The sequence below is a fragment of the Corvus moneduloides genome, chromosome 14 (assembly GCF_009650955.1).
Source record: "Corvus moneduloides isolate bCorMon1 chromosome 14, bCorMon1.pri, whole genome shotgun sequence".
NCBI classification, from domain to species: Eukaryota; Metazoa; Chordata; class Aves; order Passeriformes; family Corvidae; genus Corvus; species Corvus moneduloides.
Genome location: NC_045489.1, coordinates 14035061 through 14059336, shown reverse-complemented (window position 1 = coordinate 14059336; position 24276 = coordinate 14035061). Strand labels below are relative to the sequence as shown.

Sequence of the window (24276 nt, the reverse complement as noted above, 5' to 3'; positions counted from 1 at the left end):
GAGAAAACCTGGAAGGCAGGGGGAAAAAGAAGTATTGCCAGAAATCCCTGTAGGCTATCTGAGAAGGAGCGGATGTGTAAAGCATTTCTTTCTGCATAAACATTTAGAAATCAAGCTCTCATAAGTCAGGGATCCACCAAATGTGGTGTGAAGAGGCAGATGAAGCCTGCCTTCTGGCATGCCAGCATTTGCTGACTGATTTGGAATGCAGAAGGACCCTTTTTATTTTTATTTTAAAATTTGAACCACATCTTAATACAAATCAGGTGAAAAATAAATTGAAAAATAGCAAGCCTGAGATTACAGATGTGCCAGCTTCATATTGTTCAGTTTAGCTGAGGTCATAGTCAAGCCCATCAAGTTCACATCGTTTAGTGTGCGGCCACTGAGGTAATATTCAAACAAAAGAAAAGCAGTCAGAATGCTGATACGCTCCTACTCTGCCAGCTGGCCTCATTCAGCTGTGCAGAGCACACTGGATTCAGCTATGTAAGGAACTTAAATCAGTAAGGAATACAGGTTTTTAAAAGGATATGCTGTTCCAAACAGCCCATTCGTGCTCCAGCTCTCTGACTTTAGATCAGTCATAAAGAGGAAATACCTCTCCTAATATGCAGTTTCATATTCTGAAATTTAGAATGTAAGAGCTATGCTAATGATGGTACAGTTAATTTAGATGGAGGAATTTTTTCAACGGGGGACATTTGTATTCTGCTCAGTACTTAGAGAAAGCTTGAACTTCCTAGAAAGACTACAAGTAGAATTACTGGCATCCATTCCTCCTCCATACTGGTGATGTTACCATGCTGTTTCCCTGCACACAGGTATAGATTTATGTAGATTAATTTGGTATAGTACAGTGAATTGCCACTATGATATATATTTTAGAATTACTTCCTAGCACAGCCTAATGGCTGGAATCAAATAAAACATAAAAGTAGATTTATATAGATTGCTGTATAAATCAGATAAAGCTTTATGTTACCTAGCATTGGTAATGGAAGCTTTTCCTGCAAATAATATAGAAGTTTTTCATGTAATATTTTCATTATTTCTGTGAGAGTAAAGCAACAAAAAACAAGAAAAGAAATAAACAAGTCTATCGGGCTTAGCCACCATTAAACATCATTAACTACAATTTTACCTGACAAGTTCTCTCATCTGGTGATGGGTGAAATGGTAGAAAAGTAGACTGAACAATTGCATAAACCCAAATGAAATATGCCCTTGTATTCTAAGTGTGCACAGTTCAGTCAGTTAAAATAGAGCAATTTATTATGCTTTAGCAGCTTGAGCTTAATCTAGTTTTAAATAGATCTCTTTTTTTTTTTTTTACTTCTTGCTGAGATTTAACTGGTTTGAGAAGACACATGATATAGTGCTACACAGTCTCTGCTCCCTCTCTCTCTAGTTTACTTTGAAATAACTTTAATAGAGTGCTGCTGATGAAAATAGCTCACAGGAAATGCAGATGAGGCTTTAAACAACAGTGAATATATTTGTTTTGTTTGAAATGAGCAGATAAAGGCTTATGGGAGAGACGAGTACAGAGAGTGGGGAAAAAGGAGCTGGGTATAGCAGGCAGAGTGGAGTGGTCAGCAGCCCCCTCCTGGGGATGTGGGGACTCTCCCTGGCAGTGGTGCCTGCCCAGGGCATCCCATTTCCAGAAGCTTCTCAAGGTTAATAACTCTCAGCACTTTGGGCCAGCCTATCAAATTCCTTTCTGGTCAGTTCTTAATATCAAACTGCTACTGTGAACCACAGTGAACCACTTTGCCATATTGGCCACCCGTTGTCAAAATAGGTTGGAATGTTTATCAAAATCTCCTCACATAATATAGGCAAAGCTCTCACCTGCCTGCATTCAAAGTGTGCTCTGCTGTTCCTCAAGGCAGGGAGTATGTGACCTTTACCAAGTGGAATATTTTGACAGTAGACATTTTGTTTGATATTATGCTGTAGTTTTCCACTTATTCATCAGATCCCTCAGCCTTTGTGGGTTTTCACAGGTAATTCTGTAATTACACCAGCTGTGATAAATACTTTCTTGAAAGCTTGCTTGAAGAAATTTAGCTCAGTCCCTTTGCATGTGGAAGGAAACAAGCATCTGTCTTGGTGTTTGCAGTGTTGATTGATACAAGCACATAAATTTCTGTGCTTATACCAAATCCCACAGGGATGGAAGAGGGTTGTGTTTTCAGGGAATTGTGTGTGTCCAAGAAGTTCAACCATCAACTGACACCAAATTCTTGGTGTAAAGGGTACTCTGGCTGGCACAGGCTGCCCTGATGATAAGGCTGATGGATACTTTCACCTTCAGATTACCCGTTCAAATTCAAGGCAGGTTTGTAGAGAACAAAAGTAATCACACTCTCAGAGCTAGTTAATGTCTTTGTGAAATGAAGTTCTCTCTTGGAGTCTAACTCACATCCAAATCCACGAGCTGGAATGCTAATTGGCACTCTTGATAGTGGTGGCATAGAGACCAAAGGCTGAATGGACATAAAGACAGAATTTCCTCTCCTTGTCCAGAGCTGGGTTAAAGACCAGTAGGGTGTTTGTGTTACTGCTGCACACGATATGAATGTTTTCTGGGTTGAGAAGGGACTGCAAACTTCAAAAGCATTCATGGAGTCTTAAGGCTTCCAAAATGCCCTAAGCTAACTTTTTTTAATTTAGAGAAAAAAATATTGCTAGCAATGTTTGTTGAGCTGAAGCTTTGAGGTGTCTTGAGTAAAAAAAGGAGGAAGAAAAATGTTTTAATTAAAAGTCAGAGAATACCAGGAAAATCAGTACAGAGAGACTGTGTGTACTGTTCCTTCTCATGAATGACTGTTTAAACAGAACCAGATTCTCTGGTCTTTAAATTTTTTTTTTTTCTAGAAGAAATTTGTTGTTTCCTTTAAAAAAATTAAAATTAAAAAAAAAAAAAAAGAAAAAAAGACAGCACCCCCCCAGCTGACTGCCTGCAGCAGCTCCATGACCATGAGTATGTATTGTGATCAGAGACCATAGATTGCTAGAACTCCTTGATGGAATGAGTTTTAATTTGGTTTACAGAAAGCTTTAGGGGATATGGCTCTCTACAAATTAGACCACAGGAGCTATAAAATGAAGGATGTCCTCTCTAATTAGAAACAGTGGAGCAGTCTGGTGTTCTTCCGAGTTGCAGCCTCGTGGGTACTCTCTCACAAGTGAACTCTGGGCAATAGATTCTTCTCTAGTAACTATTATCTGTCTTTTTACTGGAGTTTATCTGTTATCTGATTTGCTGTCTCCGTTTCTGTACACACCTTTCTATATAGTTGTGGTAATGTCTTCATGCAGTTTTGAATGGCTGCTGCAAAAGAAAAGTTCCCGTGTTGCTCAGTGTTTAGGCACCACTACCAAAGTAACTTACTTATTTTAAATATCAGGAAATTATTCTTAAACTCAAGTGAATATGGAATTCAATTTAGTGGGTTCGTTTTCCAGCATGCAGCTCTACCAACTCTGTTTTCTCATGCTCCTTCTGATGAAGTTAAATGAGAGTTAAAGAAAGGCATATAGATAGACTGAAATAAATTATGCTTTGTGGTAATCAAATTCAATTTTCTAGACATTTTTTTTAGCAAGAGAACATTCATCAAACTGGGAACTGATATTTTGGACAAGAAAATAATGTTATTTAACTGGCTAGGAAAAAAAATGGCACCGGGAAATCTAATAGTGGGACATCTACAGCTTGTCATTTATGCCAGATGATGAAACCAGATTTAAGCTTAAATGCATAAGGCCATTAGGCATAAATGCACAAGAGCTAAAAATCAGCTACAAATGTATTTCCACAGCACATATGAAAGGAAAGCTGAGTGTGGAACTGAGCTGGGAAGTATTCAGGGGCTGTGCTAAATCAGATATAATTTGACTTTTTAAATTGTCAATAAGGGAGGACATCCAGGCTCTTAATTCATCAACATCTTTTCATGTAGACTTACATGGAGTAGGACCAACGACTGGTCCAATGAAAGCTTTAATTTACTTGTGACATATTGTTTCCACTAAGAGCTGTTGTAGATCAATCTGAGAACAATTACTAGGGGAATAAAAGAGGGAGGGAAAAAGTCAAGTATTACTCTGGAATGTAAGTAAAAAATGGAAATTTAGAATTAGTCAAAGTATTTATTTTGCTGTCCAGTGTGGGGTATTAATGACAGGAAAGGGCTGTATTTTTAAATGTGATTGCTGTTTAGATTTTGCCAGAATATATAACAGAACATGTCTCATGACCGTCTTATTTTCATGTAGTATTTCATCCTCCAGCTTTGTGGGGGAACTTTATGCCAAGAGAACTCACTGGAGACTGAGTGACAGATCAGGCTGTTGTCCCACATTCCCTTTCTACTAAATCACAGTTTTCTTTAGATGGAAGGTGGCTATTGTGAAGCTGTCAAACTGAGGAAAGTTAAATGGGCTGAAGTGAAGGCTCCTGCTAACAATAGCAGCTATCTCTGTCAAATGAAAGCTCAGCAGACAGTTACAAGGCAATTCGGCACTGATGGGTGGTCGATTAAAAACAACAAAAGGCAAGATGAATGAAAGGGGAAAATCCCTATTACTTTGTGGTAGGAGCTAGGGGAAAACCAAAAATAAAATAAAAAGCCCACTTCACCCAACCCCGTAGCAATTGGAACAGACTTGTAGTTAGCATGACCTTCATCATCTCAGATATGGCACAATAAAACTGACAAGATTATTTTCTCTTCAAGCAGTGCTGAGGTATTTTCATTGGCAAAAATCTGGAAAAGTAAAATAAATGCAGAGTTCAAGGCAGTTGAAAAATTCTTGAATCTGATAACAGCTGGGACATAGTGCTACCAGGAAAAATAGCTAGGTTTTGTGCTAAAAAATTACGGCTTGATCATTTTTTTACAGTGTCATTTCTGGGATTTTGAAGGTTACCCTATAGACAACCAGAAGAGGATTAGAGAGAAATTATCTTTAAGCTAAGGGAGTACCAATTTAAATTGGATTTGAGATATAACTTCTGCATTACCTTAGGAGATGAAAGGTGGTGTTGTGCCCTGATAGTTACCCAACTGCCTAACCATATGTATCAACTGGATTAGTCTGTGGATTAGCAGCTCATGCACCAAGTACAAGGTGTATTGTGCAATTTCCTCTTGGTGGGACTCATCCTTTTTCAATGGAACTAACATCAAAACTCAGCAAACGTGGGGAGGGCTTTGCAGCTTGCAAGTCAGGCGTAAGGTGAATGTACACACTTGTTCCTCAGAAGATCACTGTCACTAAGATTTAGACTTGCTATGGCAGATGTGTAGAGTAAGATGAGAAAGTACAAAAGAACAGTCTTAGGAAAAAAGGTGTGTTATGTCCTTTTAACTATTCTGACAGAAAATGAAGTTTTGAAATTTGATGGGAGGCAAGCACGTAGACTCACTTAGAACCTATGAAATTCCCATTTATTTTCTCATAATTTAAATTTTAGGATAAAAAGGCCAGGAAAAACAAATAGGTTCTTACACAGCTGAAAGTTAGGACTCAGGTTCCTGCCAACAGTGGAGCCAGGGTTCAAAGAAACTCTGAAAAAAATTGCAATGAAGAATTTGGGGAGACATATGTGCTTCACGAGCATAATGAACCGGTGTCTCATCCCAGCTATATTAGGAAAAATAGTTCAGTACTAACAAATTGTTCCATTGAACAACCTCCTCTGACAAGATGTAGAACTAGATGTACCGTGGACCTGATCCAGTCTGACAATTTTGACATATTATTATTCTATTATTTGTCCTTGTAAAAGTCATGATGTCACTAGACTTCATCAATTAAATTAAGTCTGCATCATCCCTAAGTTTTGCCCTTTGAAGTAAAACATGGGGTATCCATCTATCAATTTTATGTACTAATTTTCTTGTTTATTTGTCTGATAATAACATTGAGGTACTGAAGTCATGGACAAAGAAACCAAGTGCCAGACATGATATAAACGGTCAAAAAGAAAGGCAAAAAATTGGTAGTCTTGAATTTTCTTTTTTAGAATGTTTTTAGCACTGAGGACCGTATTTTGAGGTTTTTTCCAATGGTAACATGTATTTCATCTCATAACTAATTTGGTATGAAAATAGAATTAACCTACCTCAGAGAATCAACCCTGATGTTCCTCAAAGGCTTTGTGGTAAAGGAAGACCAGGGTGGTCTCAAGATGAATTTGGGAGAGAAATATTAAAGCAGAGAGGGCAAGGGACAGTGGATACAAACCGAAACACAGAAAATTCCATCTGAATAGGAGAAGAAATTTTAGTGTGAGAGTGACTGAACATTGGAACAGACTGCCCAGAGAGGTTGTGGAGTCTCCCTCCCTCACTGGAGATATTCAAAATCTGTCTGGATGTGATCCTGTGCAACCTGCTCTGGGTGAACCTGCTTTAGCAGGGGGGTTGAACTAGATGGACCCCAGAGGTACTTCCCACCCCAGCTGTCTGTGATTCTGTAACTGGACATAAATCATGTCTGTGAGTATCTCTAATGCCCCCATTTGAACCAACCACAGAATGTTCCTTTCTTGGTTCCTCATAGCTTCATTCTTCCAACACTGTAGAGGGCTCTGCAAACACGAATTAGCAGAGGGCTCAGAAGTAACCTGGGCTTCCTAGGGAATATAAAGATTGGAGGGTGTGTGTACATAGGGTATGCATGGCTGTGGGGAAATGCTGGCTTCTCCAGAGTTACACCATTTGCAGTGATACTGAAAAAAATGCCCTCAATTTTCATGACAAAGAATGGTTTAACCATGTGGCACAATTTTTAGGGTAAGCAAACTTTCAGTAAGAGCTAGCTGTATCAGAAAACTTGTGTAACATGCACAGAAGGCACTGTTAAATTATTTCAGTGCCATAATTCAAAATGCTGAGGAAAATTCTCCTGTATTATAGCCAGAGCAAGATTGGATCTGTAGCCAAGTACATCAACGTAAATGTTCAGCTGTCTGGGGAAATGCAAGTCTTATACTGTTACTTAGGGGAAAATGTGCACAGACATGGTGGAGCCCCTTATGAAACAATCTTCATTTTGTTAAACAATAGGATCAAATTTTCAATCAGGTTATCTAGCATATTGCATTCTTCAAGCTTGCCAAGCAAAGAGAACTATCAGCATGAAGATGGATATATTTTTACAGAATTAATGATGTATGAAATCTGGAAGTGGAAACATACATTTTCATTTTATCCTCTAATTTTTCTTTTTACATTATAAGTGAAAGGAAATGCTTGGAAGTATTTGCAGTTATTCATATCTGTTTATCTTAGAGTGATTATCAGAGCAAACAGTGTCAGGCATTGTGTTTGGATCTGAGCCTGAAAAATAGTGCTTGCAGGAGCAAGGATTATTTGCATGAGTCAGTGTTTTCAGGACTGTGCTTAGTACTTGATTTCTCTCATGCATATGCAGTGCCTTATAAATCATCCAGATTCAGAAATCATTTAAGTATTTTTTTCATTTATCCGATCTATTTATATTAGTTTTAGTCTTGCTTGGTTTTATCCCCTCTATTTACATTAGTTTTAGTACTGCTTGGATTAATCTGCTTATACATTTTTAGACTGATCAACAGAATGTTCATTTAGGGACAGAAGTGAACAGTCTTACTGAAGATGCATTTCTCTTTGCAAAGTCTGTATCAGATCAGTGTGATAGCTGTGGATTCTTGATGTAGGATTTTGCAGGTACAAAAGTGCCTTTAAAAACTGAACACAAATTAGGGCAGTGAAAATGAAGGTCACCTTCCCCAAGATCACCTTATGTTTGCTTTCTGTGGGGATTTTTGCTGAGATCATCCCTGAACTACCCTGTGTACCTGGCATGGTCCAGCAGTACTTTTTGTAGAGGTGTAGTGCCTTTGCAGCCCTGAAAGGCCTGGTCACTTCTCCCACGCACACACAAGCCCCTGGTACTTGCTCATCTTCTCTATGGCTGACCCCTGCTCTTTACTCACCGTGCACCATCAGAAGGCCGTAACAGAGGACTTGGATTCCTGCTTGGAATTCTGCTTTGGTAATGCACACCCCTGAAAATCTGTAAGTCAGCCACTAAGCTTACAGCATTCTTTAAAAATCAGACATGGCAAATTTCACTTTCCTCCATATGCACAAGGACTGTTTCTGAAGCTAAAGGTCCCATTCTCCATAACATATCACTGAAAGCCGTGTCACAACTGCATTGTGTGGCCTTTTCAGTATCTGCTGCTGGAAGACCTCCTTCTACCAGTCTTTATTAAACATCTTGATTCTTCCTTTTGAACAAGTAAAGAATTACTTTACCGTTTTATTAAGCTGTTGTTCTTTTGCACAGAAATGAAGAAGCCAGACCCAGTCAAAGGGTCACAGGACCACTCCTCCCCAGCAATTCATTCTTAAGGACTAATTGACTGCAGGGATTTAAACACCTCTCAGCCTCAGGACACTGTCAGGGGGTCTTTGTTGCTATTCCTGCAATCACCTGGTGAGCTGCTGTGTTGCCTTACTCCACAGCAAGCATGGAGGAGTTTCTTCTCCTCATCACCCCCTGCCCAGCTCCACACAGTCCTTATGCCAGAAGAGCAGAGTTCATCTCAGTCTGTGCTGCCTCTGCAAAGGGCCTTCAGGACTCAGTGTCATTCCCATCACTAACACTGAATTGTGGTCTCTCTTCATGGCACTGAACTTCGCAGACAGCAGGTGGAAATTAGAGGCAAGTAGTTCAAATGGCAGAAGGAGATGCAAAAATACATCAGTAGAAAGGTTTTAATGAGCAAAAAAAGTTGCTTCCACTCTAGAACAGGTTAGTGAAGCTTCAGATTACCAGACACAACTGATTTTCAATCTGCAGAAACAAAAGAACTCTGGTCTTCAGATACAAAGTTGGTCTATGTAAGGGGGAAAGAGTGCACAGAGGAAGATTTGTGAATGTCATGTTGGTACTGGCAGCTCATCAAACAGCTCGTTGAAGGACTCACCTTTTTACCAGATTAAAAAAAGAAATAAAATGAAAGATAAAAGAATATCATCAATGAATAAAACTAATGTCCTTCCATATGCAAAGTGGAGCATTGGATAGATGAGCCAGTCCTGTGTTATTTCATTCCTTGTTGAACAAATTTCTTTATTATATTTTCTGGTATGATTTTTTAAAGTCACCTTTGCAAGTGGTGGTAGAATTATCAATCATTGTTTAACTGTGTGCTAAGTTCCTGTAGCCCTTGTGTGTAAATATGCCAGCTGAAGGCTTGTTTACCAGAGAAAATACTGGTGCTCTGGCTAGGAGACAGTTTTAATCAAATATCGTTGGAGTAAGCAGGTGTTTTTCATGTGGAATGTATTGGAAATGAGTATGTATCACAGAAATGACTCTTGGACTATATATTGCTCTTGATAAATAGCAGAACCCAGAATTATATCAGCCATTGCAGTTTATCAAAGGGAAAATAGTAAAAGCTTTGTGCACACTGTCAGAACTGAACACACTAAAAAAGGTGGGGTACTCATTTTTATTCTTCACAAACTTTAAGAATGGACATTTTATACTGGCATTTTTAGAAACTACTAGTCCCTCCCAGTGTTTTTCCTGGACCCATACTTTTCTTTGTTCTTGCCTGTCTTTTCTCTCATTTTTCCCCCTCTTTTTGCTTCAGTGATACATCATACTCTGAACTTAGCAAACAGAGATGTGCATTGTACTAAAGAGTCACTGTGCAGTGAGGGAAAGAAACACAAGGTGAAGGAGATGGAGCTTTGCTAAGGCAGAAGGCATCAATTCACCAACTTGAAACAAAAGGCTACTGCTTTCTGTGATTTTTTTTTTGCCACTTCCCATTACACTGTTAAGACATTTTTACCCCATTCTGGTCCCATTCTGTTGGAAGCATTGTTTGCAAGCAGGATTGAAGCTCAATAGAGCTGTGAAGTTATTGGATATACCAGAGTATTGTTTGTATTCTTAGTATTATTTAGTATTATTAGTATTATTAATTAGTATTATTATAATAGAGTATTATTATTTGTGCTAAACATACAGATTCCCATAAAAGTTGGCAGCAGGTTTCTCCCTCCTCCAAAAGTTCTTGTCTCAGCTTTAATGAAACACAAAATGTCTGTCAACAGAGCAGTAGTTATAATGCAGTTAGTAGCAACTTAATATCTTAGTTGCCTTGAAGAGCTTTTTATACATAGACATTAATGGATGGCTGGATAAAGAAATTCTTCTACTGAAAGAATTAATTTTGCTTAATCCTTTTGAAATTAAGAGATGATACAGAGAGATGAGTAATGAAGTGCACTCTCTAATTGTGAGGTACCTAATAGAAAACCACAGGGGTTACTTCTCTCTCACCAGCTGTAATTACACTAATTACTGATATGGTGCCAGGAACACTAAGGCAGGCTGCATGTGACAACACACAATGGAGGGTGTCCTAGCAAGCCATTGTTCTCCATCAGTGGTCAGAGGGAGGCTGACCATGTCAGCAGGATAATGAGTGCCTTTCCTGTGGCAGGAAAGAGAACAGGCACCTTTATTGCTCACAGGTTGTTTTGCAATGAAGACACAAAACTTGACTTCAGCCCTTTCTAAGGGGAGGTGATTTCAGGCCATACACTGAGGAGTTGATCTATACCTTCAGCAAATTAGCCCTATTCAGGCCACTGAAACTATGAGTTAATGAGCAGAAGTTACTTCTGTGAGTAACAGTTTGCAAGACTGACTTCATCATTATTGACAAAAATGCAATGAAAGAAAATGGTGGATGAGGAGAAGGGAAAAATTAATACATTTTATTTAAGTATGTATAAAATTGCTGGACAAATGGTCCTGACTATTAAGGTAAATGGTGCTTGTAAATTCCATTTAATCTTCTGAGATTTCCTTTTACCATAACTCTTACAGTATCTCAGAGGAAATAATGTAAGGATGACTTGCACATTTCAGCAAAAGAATAAATGTAAGGTTTCAAGATTTATTGATGGGATGTTTTAAAACAAAAGATCTTCTTTTTTCCTTTGGAATTACTCTACCATTTATTTTCATTTCCTCAGTTTTTTGTTCACTGTATTATGAACTTCTCTGGGGAAATCTATTGTTAGATGTTTTCACACACATAGGCCCCCTTCTTCCCCCTTGATAAATGATAAAATTGTGCTCCAGTGTGTGCAACACATTCTTGAAATACATCTGAATTCCATTATACAGTTTGTCATTTGCATGATACCTTTTGAGTTACCACTCTCAGAGAAGCCTTATATACTACAGAGAAATGCACTAGGAAAATGAAAAACAAGTTGGGTATGAAGTCCATGGGGTAAACCAGCAGAGATTGTGTTGAACTGATGGCCTTATTTCCAAGCAAGTGCAGATGTAGAAAAGGTTGCATCTCAGTGCTAGTTAATATTTGCATGGACCATGTTCCCTCCCCAGGAATATTGCTGCTAACAGGAGTGACAAGGGCATCATAGCTCAGGCTGCAATGTACCACTTTTTTAATCTCAAAGACATTTATTAGATTCCTGCCTGTTCTGGATTAAGTCTTACTAAGTTTTAAAAGTTTGAAACTTGCTGTAACAGTCTAAGCTGTCTCTTTAATATCGAATGGAATAACTAGTAGCACGGAAATCTTACAAATGTATTCCCATTTTACCAGAGACAAACCTGGCAAGAAAAGAACAGCATGTCTGTATGTCTGGTTAACACCACTGCCTGTCCTCCTCCTTCCTGCAGAAGCAACACTTGTGTTTGTTGTGGTGTGACTCAGATGGGATATGCATTTTGTACAGATGTGGTTTGACGTGAGCGAGTTAATTTTCTGGGCAGCTCAGGATCAGGGAATTGCCCAGTATTCCCTTGCCTGTCTGCTTGCAACACCCTCATCACTTTCCTTCATCCTTTTCATTCCCACAAGACTTTTTTCACATTGGAGTGAGCCCCAGTGCAGTGGTGAGCTGATCCCAGAGCAAATTAGACATGCAAAACCTTGTCCTGTCCATGCTGCCTTTTAAATGCCTCCTCCTTAAGGAAGCTGTATCACCAAACATGTTACTATAAACACAGCAGACTCCCATCCCAGCCCTCCACAACCAGAGCAGGAACAAATGCATAGCATTCCCAGATGTCTACCAGCAATCAGGACCTTATTCATTTGTTAAAAACATTTAAATACGTTATACATTAAAAAAAAAAAAAAAAAAAAAAAAAGGATGCCATGAAAATCCTCCTTTAAGAAGTTCAGAGTCTTCTATAAAAATAACTGAAATGGAGTGATACTGTGGTAGTGCTTTTTCAGGGAGTGAATTCTCTCATGTCTCCTAATCAAATCTTCACTTGCTCGTTGACAGGATCCCAAACCAGCAGGTCTGGTGTGCACAAAACATCTGCTGAACTCAAAAGTCAGGATGGGCTACAAGTCCCATTTCAGTGATCATGTTCTTGCTATTTCTAGTGCGACTTTCAGAGAACTCATCCTAATAAAGCCCTTGTTCAGCCATTTGTCTAGTTAAATTTGTAATGTAGGAACAATCTGCTTTGGGAGCAAATTCATCCCTGGAGGAAGTGGATATTGTAGTCAGTCAGTGAGATTGCCCCTACTTACACCGGAGATAAATGTGTTGCTTTGTCCCAACATTCCTGCTTTGCAATAATTTCAAATTCCAAATTATAAACCTCTGAAAATTATAGATTATAATAAATGTGCTGACACAACTTCTGCTGTTAGAGTAAATGGCATTGCTCTAATAATGAAATAAAAAATCCTTCTTAATCCTGTTCTTTCCCTAAAGTGGTGTTTTGCATTAGCTATGGATGAAAAGACAAACAAGTACATGTATATTCAATAATAATGTCAGCTGGGTCAGAGAAGAATAGGAAATAAAATGAATTCATAACACCCCTGGAGATAGCTTTCTGATACAGGCAGTTTTCTCTTTGATTTGCCCTCATTGACAGTATTCATTGTAATTTTAACATAGCCTCCAAATTGGCCTTTATTAATAGCTGTCCTGATCTTAATAGCAAATATACTCTGTAATCTCCAGTCTGGGTGCTTCTGAGATGAGCAATTACACAGAGCAGACTAGATCATATGGGTATTTCCAGGGACCTTTCACTCAGGAGTGCCTAATTTCATGTTCACACCATCCAGACGGTGTTTTGGAGAGCTGAAGATACAGAGCTCTTCTGTCTCAGGGCTTTGAAGCTGAAATACCTTTCTAGATATGATAGTGAAATAGTCACCTTGAATTAAGATTGCTGGCAATCTAAAAAGTCCTTATTGGGCTTTGAGTGCAATCAGATGGTACTTGCTTATAAATGAGAGTTAATAGAAACATTAAACAGTACAAGCTACTGTGACCCATGTCTTCAGAATATTAAGCACATTTTAAAATTGTGGAACACCATCTAGTCCTCTGCATTCTGTAAAATACTGCTTTTTCTGACCAGTATTCTCTGGGAGTAGGTTATTTGAAATGTTCGGCATTCTACACTTGCACACACTGTGTATTTTTAATTTATTTCCTTGCTTCTCTGGCTACCATATATTTCTGGTTGATACTAACTCAGTTTCTCTTTAATTATTCCATCTGCCAGAAGAGCATGATGCATTTTAGAAGCTGGTTGGTTTAGTTGTTTCAGCTTTGAGTTTTGGAACTGAATGGGATGACATATTCTTCATTTAGCAGAACGGGCTGAGAAGAATTATATACTCCAAGTGATGAGCTTGGAATTACTGAAGAAATGCCAAAATCCAATTTGTTTCCTCTCTCTAGTCGTCTAAACATCTATTAGTCTCATGAAGGGAATTCATAAATCCTGCAAATTTAGTTTCTCTGAAACCAACTCTAACAGTTGTCCTTCCTACTAATCATGTTTTATATCAATTTTATATTTTTCAATATTCAATAAACATGTCTTGCGCTTACTGTACTTGTTAGAAAGTATCTGCAGTATAGGCTGTATGAGGACAGTTATTAATCAGCCATTTCAGATGGCTGTAGGGTTAGTTTAGTAAGTGTATCCATTTATCTTTTTTATGTTTTCTTCTTTGTTCTTTCCATTTATCCAATGTGGAATTTCTTTTGTCCTTTTTGGTTTATTTCTACCAGGGTATGTCGAAAAGGAATTTAACATGTAACAAATGAAAAAAAAAACCCCAAAACCAAAAACCAAACCACCCAATAGCTGAAAGAAAAAAAAAAAACCACATACCACCCTTTGGGTTTCATTCATGAAAAGATCTTTGCATTATGTCCACTTAAATCTGCATTAAAAAATAACAATAGAATGCATTATCTAGCAGTGATTCTTTAAAGCAGTGGATAATTTACACATTAAAGTGAAATGTAGGTTTAAAAGTAGGAGTGTAGGATTGAATTAGAGTTAAGAGTCAAAATGATATAGTCCTGTATGAAAACGGTCTCGGTTTCCTGGGGGTATTGTCCTTCTGGTGTAATGAGACTTGCAGATAACAATCAGGAACTGTGGATAGATCAAGGCACAGCGATACATTGAGAATGGCACAGCAAGTAATGGCTCTGGGGAAACAAATGAATGTGTCTGCTAGATAAACAGCATTAAAAGTTTCTGTTCATCACCAGAGTCCCGGCCTCTAAAGATTAATAATTCCTGAAAAATTGAGTATTGGGTTTGAATGGCAAGGTTTTGGTAGCAGAGGGGCTGCAGGGTTGGCTTCTGTGGGAAGCTGCTGGAAGCTTCCCCCATTTCCAACACGGCCAATGCCAACCAGCTCCAGGATGGACTGCCACTGGCCAAGGCTGAGCCCAGCAGTGACAGTGGCAGTGCCTCTGGCATAACAGATTTTAAAAAGGGAAAAGAACTGCTGTGCAACAGCAGCTGGAAGAGAGGAGAGAGAATATGTGAGAGGAACAGCCTTGCAGACACCCAGGTCGGTGCAGGAGGGGCAGGAGGTGCTCCAGGTGCCCAAGCAGAGATTCCCCTGCAGCCCCTGGTGCTGCCCATGGAGAGGCAGCTGTGCCCCTGCAGCCCAGGGGCTCCGTGGGGAGCAGAGATGCAGCTGCAGCCCAGAGAGGAGCCCAGGCCAGAGCAGGGGGATGCCCGAAGGAGGCTGGGACCCCATGGGAAGCCTGCACTGGCAGGACCTGTGTCCGTGTGAGAGAGGAGCCCACGCTGGAGCAGGGGGATGCCAGCACTTGTGACCCCTGGGGGACCCACACTTGAGCAGCCTGTGCCTGGAGGATGTACCCACAGAAGGGACCCACTCTGGGACAGTTCCTCAAGAAGTGCAGCCTGTGGGAAGGGCTCGAGTTGGAGAAGTTTGTGAGGGGCCGGCTCCTGCAGGAGACGCCCCAGGCTGGAAGAAGAGGGGAAGCGTGGGAGGAGTCCTCCCCCTGAGGAGGAAGAGCCTGCAGAGACAGCGTACAATGAACTGACCATAACCCCCATTCCCCATCCCCCTGCACCGCTGTGAGGGGAGGGGGAGGCAGAGAAAACTGCAAGTGAAGTCCAGCCCAGGAAGAAGGGAAGGGTGGGGGGACGATGTTTTATCATTTGGTTTTGTTTCTAATTGCCCTACTCTGATTTCATTGGCAATACTTCCAATTAATTTCCCCAAATCGAGTCTGTTTTGCCCATGACAGTAATTGCTGAGTGATCTCTCCCTGTCCTTTTCTCGACCCACGAGCCTTCTGTTACATTTTCTCTCTCCTGTCCAGATGAAGAGAGGAGAGATAGAGCAGCTTTAGTGGGCACCTGGCATCCAGCCAAGGTCAACCCACCGCGAATCCTAACTTTTAGAAGAAATTTTTTTTTTTTTTTTTTATCCATGCTGCAGACGTACTTTTATGGGTTCACGTATTACAGGGAGGCATCGCCATTTATCAGGATGCTAATGACTGGTAGTTACGTGTCCAGATACTTTGTAACCACTGGGTTGCCTGACGACAGAGGTCACTAAAAGACAGATGACTCACAAACCAGTTTAAAGATCTCCTTCACTTTCTCTTTTTGAGGCCACCATTAGGGCTTCGAATGTCCTGATATTTGCACATTTAGGATTATTGTCCCCTCCCCTAAAATTCCATGTATCAGGAGGCTTCCATGATTTACTGGTAGTCTTCAAACAAAAAAAAAACCCTTCCTAACAGAACATCCATTGATTGCTAGAGTTATTTAAAGGCTAACAATAAAAAATCATAGACTTCAGTCTCTATCATGGCAGAAAGGAAACAATAATTGCAATTTGCAAGCCTCCTGCAGTGGGTAGAGGAGCTGGGGCTGGCAGAAAGGAAGATGTGCAATTTTAGTGGCTGTCACAGCAGATGGGAGGGAGATGTGCTGATTCATTCATACGTCATCCTGGGATAAGACAATTTGCCAAGGTGAAAAGATGGGTGTGAGGTAGAAGTGAGCCCAGATGATTATCAGCTCAGATAAAAGTGTGAATATATGGGAAGCTATACGGGAGTGTATTTGGTGACTGCTCGTCTTTTTGATTAGACAGACCCCCAAAGAAGAGACCTTTTCTGTCTCTGTAGCAGCAAATAACATGGTTTCTTGCCCCATGAATTTTCCCATACCCAAGTCTTGGATTAAAAGAAAAAGAAGTCATATGAGTGTTAATATAGTAATGTGCAATTCAACTCTCTCTTCTGCCAAAAGAAGGGAAGGAGGCATAGGGCCAGCCACATCTTTTAGGAGCGTCCTTCCCCTTTAACCAAGTGCAGGGCACAGAAAATCTCACACAACTGTGAGATTTCCCTGTATTAAAAAATAAGTACATAAAAATGGGGATATGAACTGGCAAGTTCCCAGATTGGAAAAGGTTTGCTCTGCCTTTGGATACTAACGACTGTGAGGTCCCATCAAACCTCAAACAAGCACCTCCTCTTCTTGCTGTTCTCCACTTTGCATTCTCAGTTTGATAAGGTAGAGGGATTGGTACCAGAAAGGAAATTGGTGGTGCCCCAGATTGAGAATGAAACATGGATGACTTTTTCTCCGTTTTTAGCAGTCTTGAAGCTGAATTTCTCTTCTGATTTAGAAATACATATAGGTGTATATGGACTAATCCCTGTGAGACAATAAAAGAGGACATGAAAGAGCAGCTGGCTGCCAAACTTCATGATGGATGAGTCTGAAAGTCATTTGTTCTTCCCTAGCATCACAAAGAAGCACTAATACATACATATATGGGGTATTCATCAGTTTACTTACCTCAGGTCTGATTTTCCTGTTTTGAATTGAAAGAGAGTTTTTCCTTTGACTTTGCTGAGGTGTAGATTTGGCTCATTGTACATGAAGTTAATTCATTAAATATAATTCTGTATTGTTTCTCTTTTTTTTCAGAATGCTTGAGGATGATCTAAAACTTAGCAGTGATGAAGATGACAATGAACAGGTAAATACATCTAATATAAGTGCACAGACCATTTAATCTGACAAAGTTTTTCATAGGTTGGATCTGTTTGTATGCTGACTTACTATATTTGCATGAAAAGCATTTTGGTGTGCTGCAGAATCCATTGGCTTAAACCTTGTTTGCTTCTTTCTCATTGGAGGAAACTTACTCTCAAACAGGAATGCATTTCAGTTTTGTTGGTTAACTTTGTGAAGTGGATTAAACTAAACCAAAATATGACTTACTAACCTTTGAATTAGAGACTACACAGAGCATCACTCAGGAACAGCTAATGTGGTCTGAATCCCTGTCCTCCATTCTACCAAGCTAACTGTGGAACAGCCTCCCCTTGCTTTGCACCCATTTTCTGACTTGATGAGCTTTTTGGAAGCGTGTGTAAAATGACCACATCAGAGCACCAACACAACTACAGAGTTGGTTTCCGGTTTGTAATCCATTTATACAATCCCACACGAGAAAATTTCGCCGGTAAGATTTTGTTCCAGTCAGAGAGTGAAGGGCTGGGAGTCCACAGTAATCCAGTGATTCCCATTTGTGAAAGGGAAAGCCCTCAGCATGTAGCTCTAAATCAATACTGAAAGTTTCTCCACGTACTTGGGATGTTAATGAAGAATCATTTTCAGAAAACTGGCTCATGTCATTCTCTATTGTTCCCATTTATAAATATGTATGGCTAATGCTGGGAAAGAAAGCTGGTGAAATTCATACTCTCAACATTCTTATCGGGAAAAAAAATGAAACTTTGTGTTAAATTCATCCTTTATTTTACTTCATATATGCAGCAGGCTCAAATGTTTGAATGTCTGCAATAGAGAGGAAGGTGATGCTATAATTCAGCATAAGATCATCTGCTCAGTCTGGGAAATGTTAATTATAGGCCAATAGTTCTTTCTTATTTATTTTTAAACCACCTAAATGTTCTCCTTCAGCCTACCTAATCCATCCTTTAGGATCATGCCAGGAAAGATTTACCTTCTGGTGAAAGTTGACCCCTTAGTCATACAAGTCAGTATTTTTTAGCACTGTCTTCTGAAGCCAAAGGGTTGAAATCCTGTACTTGTGCAATGCAGTGTTGTGCAAATATGGTGATGGCCCAAATGGTCCTGTAAAATGACACTGTGATCCTGAGATGCCTAAAATACATAAATGGAAATACATTGGCAGGTAGCAGTTACTGTTGTTTTCCCACAGTAACAGTTTTCTAGTGACTTAAGTAGAATTTGCAGAATTCTGAGTTTACACAGTTTATACTGCTAGGATGAAATCCCTTCTCACTGGTGAATGAAGAAGCAAATGCCTGGACCAGTGTTTGCTGACATCAAATGAAAAGCCCTCACTGACTTGAGCAGATGTCATCTCTGATGTTAATCCTGAGCAGGAAAGAATACAGTGCACAGAGGGTACTGACAGCTCTGGAACGTCTCTGCTGTCAGTGTGGGATATGCCTCATGTGTGTGAGCAGTGTCACACTGCTCCCAGGACAGGGCTGCAGCCTGGGCCCTTCTGTGGTGGGGATGTGCCCGAGCTGCAGGAAGCCTCAGACTGCACCGAAGTTCCACGTGTCTTCCCAGTGATACCATTCACAGCATAGGCTGCAGACAAACAAGAGAGCACCATAGGGACCGTTCATGTAGTTTCTCAAAATTTTGTACTACTTAGAAAATTTCTGGGCTTTTTTTCATACAATCATTTCAGTAAGAAAATATCTCTTAAGATCATCAAGTCCAACTCTTAACTGAGAACTACCAAGCCCACCACTGACAGCCCAACTTGGTGTCATCTATAAACTGACCTGTATCCTTAGGGATTCCAAATAAAGTAACTGGACACAGGCACAGTGAGAACATTTCTTAAATGCCCTGCACTTCAAGGGAACCTTCAGCTTTCCTGTGTACCCCATATATGTATGGTTGCATCTCTTCTATTTGTGTTACAAATAGGGTATAGACAAAATTATACAGCTCACAGCTTTTTAGGTTTCCTGAATGAATGACTGTAAGTGTCTGCCTTTATATTTTTGGCAGGCTAAGGCCTTGCAATGCTGAGCAGCATGACTCTGCTGCATCTCTCACTCATTACACTTCAGCAGCCTCTGCCACATCTCTTTAAGGAGAGGGGATTGGAAATTGGAAGAAAGGTTGATCTGGCCCACTGGTCAGACACATAAACATCAACAAAGTAACTTCGAGGGCTTTTTTAACCTAAATATTTTGCAGTCAAATGATGATTGTTATTCAGGTGTACACATGTGCTCATTCTGGCAGGAAGAGAAAAGATTAAAACTCTCAGCTCAAAACCATTCTAGCAGTTTATGCAGCATTTCTATAAGGAAATGGAATCATTGTCTTTACAGTGTTTATGATTTTTTCTTCTATAAGCCTGCAGCCAGTGTGAAGCATGAGCTGGCATTTACTCATTTGTATTCAAAAAACCCCAACAGAGAATGTAAAAATCAAGGTTTTCTTCTTTATTTCTACTCTAATTTCAAGGAAATTGAAATTTGTTGAGATCAGTGGTGTGATAGGGAGCCCTAGTATTTGTCCTTTGGGAATTACTAGAAACCCTTCAATTTTTACATGGCAGGACAGTAGTGACACCAATCTATAAATGCACTTGGATATCAACTTTTAGTGAAAGTCTACAATATGTGGAGAGAGTTTGATCTATCAGCCCATCTTCTGAGACTACCAGTAGTGCATTTGTCATGGTGGAAGATTGTTAGAAACTTGCTGCAAGAAACAAAGCTCTTCTGTTTTCCTCCCTCACTCCTATGAACAAGCACCCTTATTTATGAACTGGATTGCATTTACTCAGGGGTCTGTGGCCTTGTACTATTTCAGGTGTTACAGATCTCCTTCTTTTTCTCCCCACTGCTGAGGAGGAGCACAACACACAATAGCTCCAGTCAGTCATGTAACTGAGAAGTTGACCTTCATTTCTGGATAGGATAGGAACTACCAGGTCGAAGTCAATGGAAGGTATTTATTCTACAGATAGCATCAGCAAGGCTGTTACTGAGTGTGCTGCCCAGTTTTGGCATTGCCTTTTCAAACAGAATTTTGAATAAGTGGAAATTGCTCCTGAAAGTTATAAACATGATTTGGAGAATCCTCCTTAATGGAAGTGTTATGTCTATTTTGGTTAAGGCACATATAATGATGGCCTAGCAACACATCACCAAGAAAAGATGAAGGAGGCTGTACACTTTAATTTCACCCCAGAGGGCTTAAGAGGCTTCAGCAAGTGAGAGCTGACTGCAAATTCAACCTACTTGTTCCAAACTGCTGCAAATTGCATGGAAACTTTGTGGGTTTCTTTTCCATTTAGCCTTCTGGCAGCTGTGGGCCTGATGCAGAAATTGTTGAGTGAATTTTTTTGGGCTGTGACCTGCAGGAGGTCCAGTGAGATATTCACTGTAGGTCCCTTCAGATTTCAGATCTGTAAAGCTTTGGACCATGTTGGTCATTGCAGTAGAGCATGAGACAAGTTGCAATGACTCCACCAGAGCTGCAAACTCCTGTTCCCACCTTTTGGCCCTGGCAGGGAGAGGCTGCATTTACCTCCTGCATCTTGCACGTGTAAACACAACCACAGTGCCTCCAGTGCAGACACTGTGGAGCTGCCCATGTGACACATGCTTTGTCCCATAGATAAAAATGCTGATTCTTATGTCTCATTGTGGGTGATTTGGGATTAAAGACACACAGAAAACGATGGGTTAGATCTGGAATCAATTTTCATTTACAGCTGAGAAGCAGTTATTGATGCTGTGCTCACAGTTCAATAAAAGATCTGAAGATACAGACCTTGTGTTTCTCTTTCAATATAAGCAGCATAATCAGTGTCAAATGTTTTTACAAAGAAAATTGTATTGACAGTTTTATTAAAATTGCTGTCTTTAAAGTTTTAAGTTATCCACAATTTGACCTACTTGAATGGTTTTTAATATGCACACTGACCAACCCAATAGAATTTTATGTCACATATTTATAATATCAGGTACACATCTGTTTAATGTATTATTTGAGAGGTACTGTTACATGTAAGCATTGCCTGGATTGTGAACTCTTTTGGTGTTGCCACTGAGAGCAACATTGGCACATGCATCAGTATTGCATTCAGTATGGCACAGGATGTTCAGACTGGCTACAAGAGGTACAACTAAGGCAGATGACAGACATGCTGTTAGTAAAACCAGGAGATGACAAGGTATTTCAGAAATGCTAATGTTAACACTCTTCTCTGAGGAAGGACACAGCTTTTTAGATGGCTTTATTACTCTGTTAAAAAAGTACATCAGAAATTAGGAAGAGTAGTGAAGATTTTTAATTAGTAGCTCAGTTCAGCTGAAAGAGCTTAGATAAAACACAGGTTGGTATTTTTGTTCTCTGAAACACCTCTGTATAATTCAAATTAGCTTTGAGCTCAAAGGCATCCAAATGAGTTGTGCCTGGATACAGTACTTTAAGTAGCTGTAGTGTACCCAATTTTCTTTAACCAGCTCCTCTTTGTTCTTCTGCCTAAGGAATAGTCCCGTTAACCTTTTAAATGTGTACTTAATTTAAAGCACATTGGTAGTGTTCTGTGTGGTTTTGAACCAAAGAAACTTTGATACTCGTTACAGACCTGCTCCATTTTCAGTATTTCATGTATATAGTGGTTTTGGCAGAACAAATCACTAAGATGTTTTTCTTTTCTATTTGATTTTTTTTTCTTCTCCCCTTAGTGATTGCCACTTCTCTGAAAACTCTAGAAACACAAGACATGCATGTAATCCATGGCCCCACTCTATTGTTTGTATTTTACATAAACATAATTCTTTTTTGACAGGTCAGTATAAGGTAATTGAATTCAAAATGTTTGACTTTTTAGCTGAGTCTAAAAAGGTAATCAGCCATAGGCTGAGCCTTGAATTCTTGTACTACATGCTGAGCTTTCATTGCCTTTATTCAAGTTAATTTTTTTAAAGTTTATGAGGTTCTAAGGCATAATATGCCTTCATCATATCATGTAAACACTTTTTAAAGTGTTACTGTTTAAAGCAACAGTGATCACTTTCCTTGTAACAATAGATATCCTTTCCTGTTGTATTTTTCCCATTTTTTTAGCTAGATCCTGAACAAGCTGTTTACCTCCCCAAGGTTTCTCTACATTTCCATTTACTTTGTTATCAGCAGAAAGGCTGAAGAACAGCTCTTCAGTAATGACATCAATACTGCACACACAGTGAGAGAGGTCATCTTGTCAAAGCTATAGAAAAATCAGATGGATTAGGATGAAACTAGGTGCAAAATAACTTTGATAGAGTCTTCTAATGTAAACAGTTTATCTGTCATTGGGTTCCACTGAAATCCCAGAGTGGTGCAGCATCAGTTGTAGCCACAGCAGTATGTGTTTGATAAAGAACACACATTGCAGTGCTTAAGATCTGCAGCCATGCTTTATAATTGTAGGGAAATGTTTCCATTAAGCCATTAATGAAAACAGAAGCTATTAGGATAATACAGTCATTCTCCAACCTTGTCAGTCTCTAACCATGAAAAATCTTTCATGGATATATGTCCCTTCTTGCTACCTCAGTCCATTTTAATTGTTATTCGAATTATTTTATTGTGCACAACCCTGGTTGAAACAACAATATATCATCAACTGTGTAAATTAATACTCCATTTTCTGTTAGGCAAATCTTTGGTAGTAAGAGATTTGATGACTGACATATCTAAGGTTATAATTCACATGGTAATCACATAGGTTCATATCATTTGTTTATTATCAGCAGAAGCTTTCAGTAGCCACCCTGAGATCTGGGCTGAGCTTTCTGCAAAGAGCATAGCACACCACTAAAATACACTGTGTTATCAAAAGCTTTTAACTTGTTCAAATTCACAGAATCACATGTAATTTTTTTCACACGTGTTGTTGTTGTGGAGGTCATCCATCAGTGAGGAAGGGGATTAACACAACCCTCAGCAAAAATGGTTGCTGTAGAGTGCAGAGGAGTACAGATCAAAGAAGGACTTTGCCCCTGCAGGTTGCAGCTGTGATCTTACCTGGGCTCTGGGGCAGCAGCTGCCCAGACCAGCACAGGAGCTGGAGGAACTCCATCCCTCCCACTGCTTCACCTTTTCCAAGTGTTTCCAAGTGTTGACACTGGCAGCTCAGTGTCAAAAACCCTCCACTGCAGTAGAGAAAGCAACAGAGGAAAAGAAATGCTGACATGCCTGTTAGGCAGCCCTAACGAAGTGGGAATGAAATGCCTTCGTTGAAAAGAAGTTTTACATGATACATCTTCAAGAAGCCCTCTCTTCTCTTCCCCACAAGTAAGCAGGCACTCCATAATCCCCCAGAACTCTCTTTAAGATGGGCTGCTCCTGCATTCACTTCTCCTGCCACCAGCCTGAAGCTGCCAAGCTCTGTAAGACGTCATTCAAGTGAGGGAGAAGCTTTAGAACCCCTGATGCCTCTGTCACTAGTTAAATAGAGGTTGTTCCTCAGTGTAGCCATAAGAACCTGATGCTGGAGATCTGCCAACCTTTTTGGGTTGGGAGAGAGGAGGGAGATGAGGCTATCAGTCCACAGGACGGGCCATGTACTCTGTGTGTGTGCGCATGGTTGTACGCACAATTTTTTGTAAAGGAGTCTTTATTATAAGCATGGAGGAAAATATATTTCCCCAGAGCCTCTTGCTATGTATGCTACTTATGCAAAAGCCCCGTAGTGTTTTGGCAACAAAGCAGAGGCAGCAGCAGGTGAGAGAATTGGTCAACCCCAGCATTGTTGTTGCTAAGAGAAAAGCCAGACTTGGCCAGACTATCCTGTAAAATAAATCTGAAGTCTGTGATACCTGCAGGCCATCT

The 24276-nt window shown here is 39.8% G+C and overlaps 1 protein-coding gene across 8 annotated transcripts in view; it reads left to right on the top strand.

Moving 5' to 3' along the window:
* The window catches only part of AFF2 (AF4/FMR2 family member 2), a 336455-nt gene that overhangs the window by 222005 nt on the left and 90174 nt on the right, over positions 1-24276 (top strand). For all 8 annotated transcript variants that reach the window (XM_032124430.1, XM_032124431.1, XM_032124429.1 and 5 more), the window contains exon 8: positions 17347-17398. In XM_032124430.1, coding sequence (XP_031980321.1) covers positions 17347-17398 — 52 coding nt within the window. The remainder of the gene's footprint in view (positions 1-17346; positions 17399-24276) is intronic.